The 14,297-nt window shown below is 29.8% G+C and overlaps 1 protein-coding gene across 2 annotated transcripts in view; it reads left to right on the top strand.

The window, feature by feature from the left end:
- Positions 1 to 14,297, top strand: part of LOC127286966 (inhibitory POU protein) — a 94,957-nt gene that overhangs the window by 70,465 nt on the left and 10,195 nt on the right. For both annotated transcript variants that reach the window (XM_051313633.1, XM_051313632.1), the window contains exon 3: positions 5,951 to 6,157. In XM_051313633.1, the coding sequence (XP_051169590.1) occupies positions 5,951 to 6,157 (207 nt within the window). The remainder of the gene's footprint in view (positions 1 to 5,950; positions 6,158 to 14,297) is intronic.

The raw sequence follows: 14,297 nt of genomic DNA, 5'->3' as shown, positions 1-14,297 counted from the left end.
GAAAATAGTTCTTTAGTAATTGACCGAATTTTAGCTTTTAGCTACCTTATCGGAATAAGTAAACAAAATTAAGTACAGTAAGATATTTGCTCCTGCAATTACACCGAAACAAAATGCACGAGGCTTAGAATGTTTGTGTTCGTGGTTTAAGATAGCAAAAAATCAAATATTAAACGTATAAACATGGATGCTCACGGATATTATAATATAGAAAATTATATTTGTTTAGTTCCTCGTACAAAGTTAAAAACAAATAAGTTATATTTATTCTCTTCTTTAAAAGAAATTTCAAAACATTTGAAATAATAGTTATTTACGTTTTAAAAAAGAGAGAAATTTATTATTTTCTTTTATAAGTAGGGTAAATGCACTAATTGCGGCGCGATTCGAGTCAAAACACCTTTAAAATAGAAAATTCGACATTTCTATTGTATAAACTCAATTGAAGACTTATTAAACTAAAAGGTAATGTTATTTAGATGTTAAAAAAAAATGTTTAACTTTATAAAAATCGATTATTTAAACAAATATGAGAAATTAAAACTAATACCGTAATTTTTTATTACGGCGCATTTGTATCAGTTTCGGTGTATTTTGAAGATACTTTGCCCGCCGAAATTGAAGCCAATGGAAATCTTAAAAATGTTTCAATTGTGCACGGAGAGAAAAATCATACTATATTCACATGGGTTGTGTCACTCATTATTCACATCACCTGTGACGTGCTTTTTTTACACAAAATTCATGTGTTTATTGGGTCGTAGATTTCTATGCAAGAAAAGTTTGGAACATGTACTATATTTGCTTCAAGTCCATGTCGTAAATACTCCCCTCCACTCAATGCGAAATTTGCTTGAAATCCATGCGCTTTTCGGATGGATTTCTTGCAACGGAGATAGAAATGATAGTGCGCATGCGTGACTATATATATATGACTAGACACGTGAACAGAGTTGCCAATGACCCTACCTAAACGCTACTGCGCTTGCGCTACAACAACTCTCTTATAGGTCGAAAAAAGCGCGCTTATATAAAATGCTTAATAATAAGAAAACGTTAATAATGCAAAATAAAAATATTTTCACTATTGAATTTATTTTTTTTTGTAAATTATATTACTTTTTAATAAAAAAAATTTATTTCCTTAATGTACTGAAGAATAATAATAATTTTAATAATAATAATATTCATAATTAATTAATAAATATTATATTGATGATAATAATAATAGATTATATATTTTATAAAAAAATAATGACAATAATGATATAAATATAATAAAATTATGAATATTATTATTATTAAAATTATTATTATTCTTCAGTACATTAAGGAAATAAATTTTTTTTATTAAAAAGTAATATAATTTACAAAAAAAAATAAATTCAATAATGAAAATATTTTTATTTTGCTTTATTAACGTTTTCTTATTATTAAGCATTTTATATAAGCGCGCTTTTTTCGACCTATAAGAGAGTTGTTGTAGCGCAAGCGCAGTAGCGTTTAGGTAGGGTCATTGGCAACTCTGTCCGAAAAGCGCATGGATTTCAAGCAAATTTTATATAGAGAGAAGGAAGGCAATTTTATCATGTTTCTTAAGGTATCACATCGGCACTAATCGGAGTCAAAAGTTTGTAGCTCGCATTACTACTTCCCGCAGTATACTTTCGCCCTCAACTCCCTATACTCTCAGCCCATACTGTACCTACTTCTACAAATACACTCGTACACGTATACCCCACACTAGCAGCGATTGGAAGGAGTAGGAGGTTTGACAACGTCGCTATAAGTCTCGCTTTGACTACTGTGGACTACTGTCTCTCTCTAACTAATGTTACCATCCTGCGATGTTGCCACATCAAAGTGGCGGGTGTGCTATATATTGCAAATGACGTCATGAAATAGAATTTTTAATTTATAATTACAAATAAACGGCACGGTAAATTATAAATTTTTTTGTATATTTTAGTTCCAAATTTATTCGTGAATTCAACATTAGTTTTTGAAAAAAATTTATAGAAAACTTCTGATGATATTTATGAAAATGTACTTCTCCCCCATACATTAGTCCCGTCTCCCATGCAAAATAAGCAACTTTGATTGCTAATATCTCTGGTTTCGTACGGCGAAAATTCTTCATATTTTGCAAATTTGTCAAGAATGATAATAAGAACATATGGTAAAATTTTCAAGAAAATCTATAGAAAACGGTTTTACCGATGTGATACCTTAAGCGTTTATAGTTTACAGATCAATCAGAATTAGTATACATGTCTTTCTAATTTCACACAACGTTTATTCATGCAATAAACACAAGATTTCATGAAAAAATATCTTGCGTGATAAACGATTTTTACATGAAATAGTGTTATGTGAAAAAAGCAACAGTGGCTCATGTGAATATAGTATGATTTTTCTCTCCGTGTGGCGCGGAAAAAAATTTGATCTCAAATAATTAAATTAATAATTGTTTAAATGTGCATCTTTATAAGTATTTGTATCAAAAAAAAATTAAAATAATTTTTTTAAATCATTTTGCAACAGTTATATTAAATATAATAGTAATAATAGTTATTTTTTATGAACGCGCCGTAATTGATGCTCTCGTCGTAATTGATGCACTTTCCTTAATATTTAAAAATATTTAATTATTTATTTCTCTATTTCTTATTTTATAGTTTTGCTCTTAAATAATAATTTTAAGTAATTTTATTGAAAGTTCTATGTATAAGAAAGTGTAATATTTTTTGTAATAAAGGGTAATACTCAGTAAAATATGTGTAATATTTTGTAATACAGTAATATTTTGGTAGTAGTATGTAATACTTGTAAAAAGTGTAATACTAAGGTAATAATGGTAATATGTGTAGTTGTAGTCAAGTGTACACAATTTTTACTAGTAAATTCCCCCTCGACATTAGTATAAAGTTTTGAAAGAATAAAATATACAATACCAAAAAAAAAGTTATGTAGAATCGAGGGGGAATTTACTAGTTAAAAACGTGTACACTTGACTACCGGTATTACACCTCATATTACCCTTATTACTAAGTTATTACACGTTATTACAGAGTACTACACATTATTACAGAGATATTACAGATTTTTTTGCGTTATTACAGCACCGTAATAACGCATTATTACAGGGTATTACACGTTATTACACAAGTATTACAGGAAGAGTGTACACTTGACTACCTGAGTAAATTCCCCCTCGTGTAGAATTTTATTGGAATAATATATCAATTTTCACGAGATAAAATACTGTTATTGTTCTAGAGAGAAAATCTATTAAATTTTTAAGGAGAAAAAATATTATAAATTTTTCATGACGAGGAAGGGTCAAAAATTGGTTTTATAGTTAAATTTTTAATTACTGACTGTGCAATATATATATTTTTTTATGTTCGACTATTTAGAAATCAAAGGGAGAAAAATGACTATTGAAAGAAGATTTATCTCTTTTCTTTTCTTTTTTTTTTTTTTTTAAGATTAGTGCAAGTGGTCGAGGTTCAGCAACCTACATGTGATGTCGAGTAGATCCAAGAACAAGGAACGGTAGCTCATAAATAATCGACGGGTCGGAGCGCGACGGTAGTTTTCACATGAAACATTGATCGGGCAATGCGGATATAATGAATGTATATATCTCTATCTATATATACATATATATATAGATATACATAACAATTACCTATACTCTATCGTTTTCTTTATAGACAATATATAAACTCTTGAGGTTTCTCCAGTTTCAATGTCGAGAAAATAGACAATTTTTTCATCAATCAAAAAAAGTTTTATATTTAAATAAATGAAATATCTAATTTTTTCTTATAATGACGTTTTTTATAGTCATTCAAAAAAAAAAATTGTGTATTTTAATTTAAATAAATATTTTGATTTGCAAATGAAACAAAATTTTGTATTTTCTTATAAAATTCAATTTGTAAATTTTTTTTACAACAAAATTAATTTTTTTTGTTGAAAATGTAGATTAGAAAATATTTATTTTATTATTTTGACAAATGTTTTATTTGTTTTTATTTCTATTTTTATTGTATAATTTTATTTTATATGTATTTGTAATATATTTTGTATGTATGCACGTTTTACCTATATGAGGCAAAATTCCTGAAATGTCCAAACAAAAAATTAAAAGTTCTCTAATTTAATCCATACTTTTCTAAAATGTTTTAATTGTTGGTGAAAGTCTAAAAATCAATTATTATTGTATCTGATAAAATAGTTTTTGAATTACAACGTTTTTAATTTTTGACTTTCGAAAAAAATTTGTTTTTCAATGTACAATATTTATAAGCAGAATGCATAAAATTTAACATATATATATAATGATTTTTAAAGCTTTTTTGACGGGCTACACGCTGTTAATAAATTTTTTTTTTAAAATAACATTTGACCTTGAAATTCAAGGTCAAAATGTTAATTTACGTTTATCTCAAAATCGGATTTTTTAAAATTATTTTTAACTATCTCAATGGAAAGCTTGACTAATTTCCTACAAAACATGTAATTTTCAGAGTGGGATCTTTTAAAGTTTTTTAAATATTAGTTAATGAATTAATTAATGTTTATAACAAATAAAATATTTTACAAACAAATAAAGATATCGTCATTCTGAAGTTAGCAATTGAAAGTTAAAGTAATATGTTAAAAAAGGTCCGAGCATGTTTTCCTACAACTCAGCCGTCAATCATCACTTTTCGCCGCCTCGCTGCTGGGTTGTAAAAAAATATTCTCGAACATTTTTTAACATATTTCAGGAACTACAAAACATTTTTGAAGTTTCAAAGAAGCAAATTAAAGCTAAAAACTTAATGATTGGGTTCAAATTTGAAAAAGTAAAAAATGTTTTATAAAACAAAACATTTTTTAAGTTTCAGAAATGCAAATTAAAGCTAAGACCCTAAAGATTATGTTGTAAAATTGTCAAATTTTTCCATGTATTATTCTAGATTATGCCGGAGTCAAAAAACATTAGTACGAAAGTTGAAAATTGCATAATTTTTTCTTGAAATCTTTTTGGTGTGATAAATACCACAAAAAAAGGAAAAAAATTTCTTGATATACATTGAGAAGCAGAATTTTATCAGCTTTCCAACCATCTAAGTTAGAAGTCTCTATCTTTTTTCTAACTTATAAAATATCTTGCTTTAAAGTCAGCACCAAATTTCTACTCCTCCTACGTTAGCCGTACCTACAATTTTCGACGGTAGTGTATATACGTTAACTTTTATGCATTCTACTTATAAATATTGTACATTGAAAAAAATTTTTTTTTTCATAAGTCAAAAATTAAAAACATTGTAATTCAAAAACTATTTTATCAAATTCAATAATAATTGATTTTTAGACTTTCACCAACAATAACAACATTTTAGAAAAGTATGGATTAAATTCGAGAACTTTTAATTATTTGTTCGGACATTTCAGGAATTTTGCCTCATATGTATGTATTATATAGAAGCTTGTATATTTTTTATGCATATTTTATTTTGCATATTGGTAGAATTTTTTCATACGCGGTTTATTTAAATATGTTTTTTTAACTAATTTAAAAATCAATTTAGTGAAATTTAAATTACGAAATATTTGAAATTAAAAATATATATAGGTATTTCACAAATTCAAGTATTGCACTTGTATATTTTTTTATTCAACCATTTTTGTTATACGTTATGTTTTTTCTTGTGTTTGTGAGTGATTATTTTTTGTTGAATCCGGAAAAGAGAAGATATTTATGCTTTTTTTTAAAAAAGAAGATTATCCAGAATTTATATCTGGTTGGAATAGAGAAATATGTTTAATTTAGAAAAATACAAAACATACAAAATGGAAATTTCAAAGTAAGTGTATATATGTATTTTTTTACAAAAATTTTACAAATATCATTTAGATGACATTGAATAAAATGGCATGTGTTTGGTTCCAGGGTGATATATTCGGAGGACTAAATAGCGGTCTACAAGATGGTTTGCTGTCTAGGGCAGAGGCTTTGGCCGCGGACCTAGGAAAACACAATGGAGGCACTCCAATGCCCTTAAAACATGATCCCGTCTCTGTCTATCATCATGGAGCCCACATGCCAACCCCCCATCCTAATAATCGGCCACATCATCAGGTACAATCACACCTCTTTGTGAGTGCGATTGAAAACTTTTTAATAATTAATTATATTCTATTTTTTTCAAATTATATTTACGATTCCTATGATCTCTCTAAAAAAAATTATTGTTTGTCTACATTTCTGTTATTAGATATTCTTATTTTATAATTACAAAAACAATATTTACACGATAATAAATGAAAATTGATATTTTATTAAATATCACTTAGAAAGATTAATTGTTATGCTAATTGCTTTATTTATATATGGGTGATTCTACAAACGAGGGAATTATGAGCGGTCAAGCTTATTTTGTATATTAATTTTGAAAAAAATAATTTTATTTTTGATGAAAATTGTAAATCTAAATGGTTTCTATTGCACTAAATCAGACAAATTCTCATTCGTCTGGCATCTATTTTTTTGAAAAAAATATTATTTTTAGGTCCTTTTATAGGCTTATGTATTGCAACTTTGAATTCTCTATCGGATAGAATTGCTTATTTTCTTATTTAATGTTGTTTCTACCTTTTTTTTAAAAAAAAAAACTGCCAAATTCTCATTCGCCTGGTTCTCATTCGATTTTCTTGACTTAAAATAATCCTCACTAAATTTTTAAGATGTTGCTAAACTCCAATCTTTAATTTTCATTTTGTATATATATAAAGATGTTAATATAAATAAACAAATAAAAAGTACTTTTTTCCTGTGAATCGTATGAATAACACAATAAAATCGAAATATTATTTATTATTAGACACTTAAAGTACTCTTACAGATTTGTGATTTGTAAAATTATGTTCTAGTAGAACACATGTAATTTGTTATAAACAAATTATATAAACAAGTTACTAATTAAAGCGATACCTTTTATTGATCCTTGTAAAATTGTAATATTCAATCCAATATGGCGGACGACTTTTGAAAAAACTTAATAATTATATTTGTCTGAAAATAATTACTCGGGGGTTTTTGGGGTCGCTGATTACGAATCCGACGTCAGTTTTTCAAAGTTCAAAATGGCAGATCCAATATGGCGAACGAATTTTGAAAAAACTTATTAATTTAAATTGACCTGTTTATCAAAATTATACGTGCAAAAAATGTTTCATTCCTTACTTTTCTTTTTAGAATTACCAGATTACGAGTTTCAAGCCACATTTTCAAAATTTGACTATTTTAAAGAAATATCTTAAAAATTGTGGACTTTTAAAAATTGGACTTTAGATTAGTTATCAATAATTCAAAAACATCTGGATTTAAAATTTAATAAAAATTGAAAATTTTTTAAAAACTCGTTTAATACAGAAGATCTGCACATTTTAAATATGAAAAACTGACGTCGGAATCGTTACCAGCGACCCTGAAAAGTTACGAAGTAAGTTGTTTCCAGTGATTTGAAATATTTGTCCGTCATGTTGCATCCGCCATTTTAAATTTTGAAAAACTGACTTCGGATTCATTTTCAGCCAGCCCGAAAACCCCCGAGTAGAGAGTTTCAAGCAAATCCGAACAATTTAAAAAAAAAGTCCACCATATTGGATCCGCCATTTTGAATTTTGAAAAACTGACCTCGGATTCGTAATCAGCGAACCCGAAAACCCCCGAATAATAAATTTTGTATAAATCCATCCATTATTTTTTGTGTTAATATGAATTTTCTATACACGATCTTAATTTTCTGGATAAATTGTTTATAAACATCCATAACTTTTGTAATTTTTAATTTTTTGTCTGGCCACTTTCAGATATCTTTTTTAGTGTCATTAACTTGAAGTTTAAGTACTTTTCAGACTTTAAATGAGAAAAAAATGTTGTGTCTATATTTTTTCCATTTTCGTTCTTCGTTTGTAGAATCACCCATATAGTGGCGTTCAAATAAACCACACTATCATTTCTTTGAATTTTTGAAATTTGGGGTTAATTAGTCGAAATGTCGTCACACGTCACCTATATATTATATGTGACGCTTCAAGAGAAAATGGACTCTGAATAAGGCAAAAAATTTTATGTTATGTTTAGTAATAGTTATAGCTTCATTAAACGTTTATTTTTAATTATGCAAAAGCAAAATCATTTTCTATTAAATATTTTGGACCTAATAAAGACATAAGCATCAGTGAGTTGTATTAATAGTTGATCCACTTAGTATATTTTCAATTCAAAAAAATGAAAAAACATAACCTTAAAATTTTTTGCCTCTAAGGTCACTTTAATTACGCGGAGCGTCATATATAAGTATTTTAGTTAGATATTTTTATAAAAAGGTAAAATTTAATTTCTCACAATTGCAAATAATATTGAAGAGTATACGTATCGATAAATTAAATAAAATATATTTATCTCAAAGGTAAATAACTATTTATATTTGTTTCAAAATAATAATTAAAATTAAATTGAAAAGAAATGTTAAAAGAAGCTTTTAATTATTTTCTTTTCATAAATATGGACAAAGTTAACGCGTTTTTAATTAATTTATGCAATTTTTTCTTAAGTAACAATCAAGAAAAATATATTTATCATATATTACACTACCGTCGGAAATTGGAAAGCTGATAAAATTCTGCTTCTCAATGTATATCAAGAAATTTTTTTCCTTTTTTTGTGGTATTTATCACACCAAAAAGATTTCAAGAAAAAATTATGCAATTTTCAACTTTCGTACTAATGTTTTTTGACTCCGGCATAATCTAGAATAATACATGGAAAAATTTGACAATTTTACAACATAATCTTTAGGGTCTTAGCTTTAATTTGCATTTCTGAAACTTAAAAAATGTTTTGTTTTATAAAACATTTTTTACTTTTTCAAATTTGAACCCAATCATTAAGTTTTTAGCTTTAATTTGCTTCTTTGAAACTTCAAAAATGTTTTGTAGTTCCTGAAATATGTTAAAAAATGTTCGAGAATATTTTTTTACAACCCAGCAGCGAGGCGGCGAAAAGTGATGATTGACGGCTGAGTTGTAGGAAAAAAAAATACATTATTCTAGATTATGCCGGAAGTCAAAAACATTAGTCCGACAGTACGAAAATTGCATAAAATTGCTTGAAATCTTTTTGGTGTTATAAATACAAAAAAAAGAAAAAATTTTTTTGATATACATTCAGAAGCAGAATTTTATCACACTGAGAGACCTTTTGCACTGTAACAGACTTTCGACAGACGGCTGCGGAGCATTCTAGCGGTCAGCTATGAAACTACGTTTTTGGTCTGCAGCCGTACAATTTTTGGAGCGTATAGCTGTCCAAAAAATTGACGGCCGAAAGGTTCATTTTCATTTTTGGGCAGTCACGATACAAAATTTAGAATGCAGCGCACCAAAACCTATAGTGGCGCTGCAGTCACACACGTAGTTCTGATGCGGTGCAAAAGGTCTCTCAGTGCAGCTTTCCAACCATCTAAGTTATAGAAGTCTCTTTCTTTTTTCTAACTTAAAATATCTTGCTTTAAAGTCAGCACCAAATTTCTACTACTCGCACGTCAGCCGTACCGACAATTTCCGACGGTATTGTATATTATAAAATAATAAGAATAATAATAACAATAATAATAATAATAATAATAATAATAATAAATAATCAACATTAAGAATAATTAACACATTGCTTTGTAGTTTAAAGTAATCGATTTTTAAAATTACTTTATCGTTTAATAAATTTTTTATGTAAACTAAACCTTCTTTAGGTCGTTGAACAGTGATAAAAAGATTATTTTCTCTATTAAAAATCTATTATCATATTTATGATATCATGACGATTATAATGACTGTGATAAATAATCTTCTATATAGGATACCATTAACAATTCATAAAAGGGTAGTTAAATGGGTTCTCTCAAATGTTATACAGCCTATACACTAAAACGAATGAATTTGCTCATATCACATCTCATTTATAGCAATTAATCATTATATATTTTATTTCTACATCCGCGAATGAAATGACATTTTATTAATTTATGGTTTTTAGATTCATTGTTATTTTTTTCTTACTAAATTTTTTAATATTGAAAAAAATGTTAGTACTTACTTTTTTTATCACTTTCAAATGAGAGGCATAAATATTCACTACTAATATAATACAAATTATTACTACAAATTTCTAATGGATTGAATCTAATTATACACAGAAAAAAACCTCGTCTCATTTTTGTTGCAACTCAAAATGATTCAATGCTAAACGTCAAAGAAAGTGGCGTGACCAACTTGGTTCATTTTTGTTGCACAACAAAATAAGCCGCCTAGGCGGCTCATTCTGAGTTCAGTTTTTTCTGTATAGAAATTATTGCTAAATGTTAAAAGAAATTAAAAATATTTAGAAAATATGAGAGATAAAGAAATTACACAGCTCACGTGTTTAACTGACTAACTGCGATTAATTAATTACTGACTCCCCTCTACTTATTTATTGCGTTTGATTCAGAAAATCCTTGGTATTCTTCGAATCTTCGATTTCCTTCCATTACAGACTGAATTTATATTTTCCATAAATAGTAGGGGAGTGTGGGCGAATTGCATCCCCTTAAGGAAAATGATTATACAACCAACTTATTGTAATAACAAAATATTGTTTTGGTCATTTTTTACTCCTTTTGTTATTTGTCTTTAATTATAATTAATTAGAAACTAAGAAAAACAAGTAAATTGACAAAAAAAAAAAAATTTTAATACATTTTCTCCCATTACCACACCTGTGCACTAAAAAAAAATTATTTAATTCAAATACTTGATTAGTGTATAGCGGGGCTAGTTGATCATAGGGGTAAGTTGGACAATCGAAATATCTTAGGAACTATGGGTGAAATATTATTCATTTGACGTCAGATAAGTGTTCAATTTTCATAAAGTTAGTATGTTTTTTGTATCTAGAAAGGATTTGGTTCTAATTGAAACAGTGTTTTTATAACTTCACTTCTTTTTCAAATATTCGGGTTGGGGTTAGTTGATCAATAGTTGCTCAACCACATAGCCGCAATAATAATTAAGTTCATATCGCATTAGGGTCATTAATTAATTACGTAAGAACGATTTTCACTAATTTTGAACCCCCCTACTTTGATGTAAGAAAATACATAAGATTTTTTGGACCCCACCTCCCCCCTTCACTAAAAAAAGGATTTGGTATTGACAACCAAACGTTTGGTTGGTATTCAACAAAATTTTGGTTGTCCCAATTAATAACTTTAGTTAGGACAACAAAAATAGTTTTTTTTCTAATTTTGGTTGTGTCAAACAAATTTTTGTTGAGACAATTAAAATTTTGTTGATTCAACAAAAAAATTTTGGTTGCTTAAATACCAACCAAACGTTTGGTTGTCAATACCAAACCCCTTTTCAGTGTTCTTACGTAAGTTTTTTAAAATTTTAATGTAATTTAATAATTTTACGTAAGAATAACTTCAACCGCCCCGCCCCATCCACCTCCGATATAAGACCTTGTAGTTATTTTATAAACCCCCCATCCCTAAAGAACTCTTACGGAATTAAATAATGGCTCCTTACTGTTGTTTTTAATTTTAAATTTTATCGATCTGATAACTAACAATAAGTGATTATTATTAAGCTGAATGTGATTTAAAGCAGAAAGTCCGAGTCGATTTCAAAAATTAATATAAATTTAAGTTGAGGTTTTTTGAATTTTATTTTTAATATATGAGGTATTTTACTTGTATCTAATAATAGTAAAATATCCCCAAAAAAACTTTTTGACTTTTTTGAAATTTTGGGATAGATGAAGGGGGGTCAATTTTATCAGTTTTCCCTGACTCCGCCTGCTATTTGAATTGTATTTCACTGTCTCGTCCTTCTAGATCATATACACATATAGTACCGAAGTACTGCTTGTTCCGCCACAGCAATTTTAAAAAATAAAAGTTTTTCGCGCCTCCGATAGGTGGTTTCTTCCTGTTCCTCCTATTTTCCTCATTACGTTGTTCTGTGCGTTCCGCTGCACATGTCTTTCGGGATAATACTATTTTATAATCGTGTATAAAATCGAAATGGTTTCAACTTCGGGATCGGAATCCGAGAAGGAGCAGCGACGTCGCTCCAGGAAAAAGAAAGCTTATAAGGAGAAGAAGTTTGATAAGAAAATACGAAAAATGGAAAAAGCTATCAAGAAGATGAAGCGCAAACGGTCGCCATCGTCGCCATCTTCCTCATCATCTGATGAATCAAGCTCCAGTGATGGAAGTCTCTCGATAATATCGAAGCAATCGAGGCGTGATCGGCAACGACGAGATTTGGATCGCGAGTCCAATTCTCCGAGAGGTACAGGCACTGAGCGTTATCTGAGAGAAACGCCTTGCCCGAGCCCGACAAGAAGGGATAACGAAGAGCGTCGTACGCGAGACACGCCACATTTTTCTCGTAGTCGTTCTAGATCAAGAAGTCCTCGCCAGTCCCCAGGAGGTGACCATACTCTTAAGACTATTCAAAGACATCAAAATTCGAATGGCGATAAAAATCCATCGACAGGAGATGACAATGAACAGTCGGTAACCAATGCAGACGAGTTGTTGAAACTGTTGGGAGATGGCGCTCCTGAGGTAAATGTCTACAGTGCTGCCGTACATAGTTCTATTGCAGAACTTTGGACAAAAATATTAGAAGCAGGCTTTTCAAAGGACACACGTCAAACACTTGTCAAAAAATATCATCCTGTAGAAAATTGTAAAACAATGGGAGCACCACGGCTCAATCCAGAAATAAAGACAAGTATGGGCGCATTGGCAGTAAGGAAGGACCAGTTTCAGGTGGTGTCTCAAACAAAACTAGGTGCAGCGATTAGCGCGATTGGTAAAGTGCTTACTGTCATTTTAGATGCCAACAAAACATTAAAACCTATAGATAGCAAGGACATAGCTGGCATTTTCGAGTCCATCAGTGATGTGGGTCGACTGTTGACTGACCTTCAACATGGGATGTCCATAACACGCAGGTCGTTTATAATCCCATCGTTCAGTTTGAGGTTAATAACAATAGCAGACGACACAAATGTGGATACGTTGCTTTTCGGAGAAACGTTAGCTGAAAAATTAAAAACAGCTAAAGAAGTGGAGAAATCGGATAAGGATATCTCCAAAACCTCACATCACTCAACAAAAAATACCCAAAACAACATGGTCAAAACATCCGAGACAAGCAGTTCAAAGCATTTAAACTGGAAAGCCCCCTTCAAGAAGAACAACTCGAAGACGAGTTGGAAGAAGGGGGGGGGGCTCAAGGTTATCAGGGTTCTCGGTACCAGACATTAAACTTAAACTTGAGGACATGAAGACTGCCTTACGCCTCGTGCATAAAGAGTGCTTCATGTCAGTAATGGATCTTCAAGATGCCTATCTTATGGTCCCTGTTGCTAATGAACATCGCAAGTTCTTACGTTTCTGTTTCAGGGGAATCCTTTACGAATTCACGAGTATGCCATTCGGTCTCTGTACTGCACCGGTCACATTTACCAAGCTTCTCAAACCAGTTGTTCAAAAATTGAGAAGTCAAGGCATTATATTGGTAATATATTTAGATGACATCCTTATTATCGCCAAAACACTAAATCAGTGCCAGCAGCATGTCTCTGTTTTTCGTTCTTTAATTGAATCATTAGGGTTTATAGTGAGTGAAAATAAGAGTCAACTCAAACCTGCTCAGCGATGCATCTTTCTAGGTTTTTTAATTGATAGCATTAGGTTTCAGTTAGAATTAACCGATAAGAAACGCAAGTCAATTTTTTTATTTATTAAAAAATTTCTAGAAAACAAATCCTGCAAGATCGAAGAACTAGCGAGACTTATAGGCAATCTAATTGCTGCGTGCCCCGCTATTAAGTATGGCTAGCTGTACACAAAGAGACTGGAGCGAGAAAAATTTTTGGCTTTGAAGAAAGCCAACAATAAATTGAAGGCTCGGATTACAGTCCCCAACATAGTACAATCAGATCTGGAATGATGGGCAGATAAGTTTAGCAAAGAAATATTCACTGATGCATCGTTGACAGGCTGGAGGGCATTTTGCGATGGCGAAAAAACATACGGACTGTGGACCGCTGATGAGAGAAAATTGCATATAAATGTTCTCGAACTCAAAGTGGCTCATTTGGGGTTAAAATGTTTCGCGAGGCAGGATCACGATTGTGAGTTACTGCTTCGCATGGATAATACAGTAGCTATTACATA

The sequence above is a fragment of the Leptopilina boulardi genome, unplaced genomic scaffold (genome assembly GCF_019393585.1).
Source record: "Leptopilina boulardi isolate dan_hultmark-lab unplaced genomic scaffold, ZJU_Lbou_2.1 LbouV2_366, whole genome shotgun sequence".
Taxonomy (NCBI): domain Eukaryota; kingdom Metazoa; phylum Arthropoda; class Insecta; order Hymenoptera; family Figitidae; genus Leptopilina; species Leptopilina boulardi.
The sequence above is the reverse complement of the archived record's forward strand: the minus strand, read 5'-3'. Positions and strand labels throughout refer to the sequence as shown.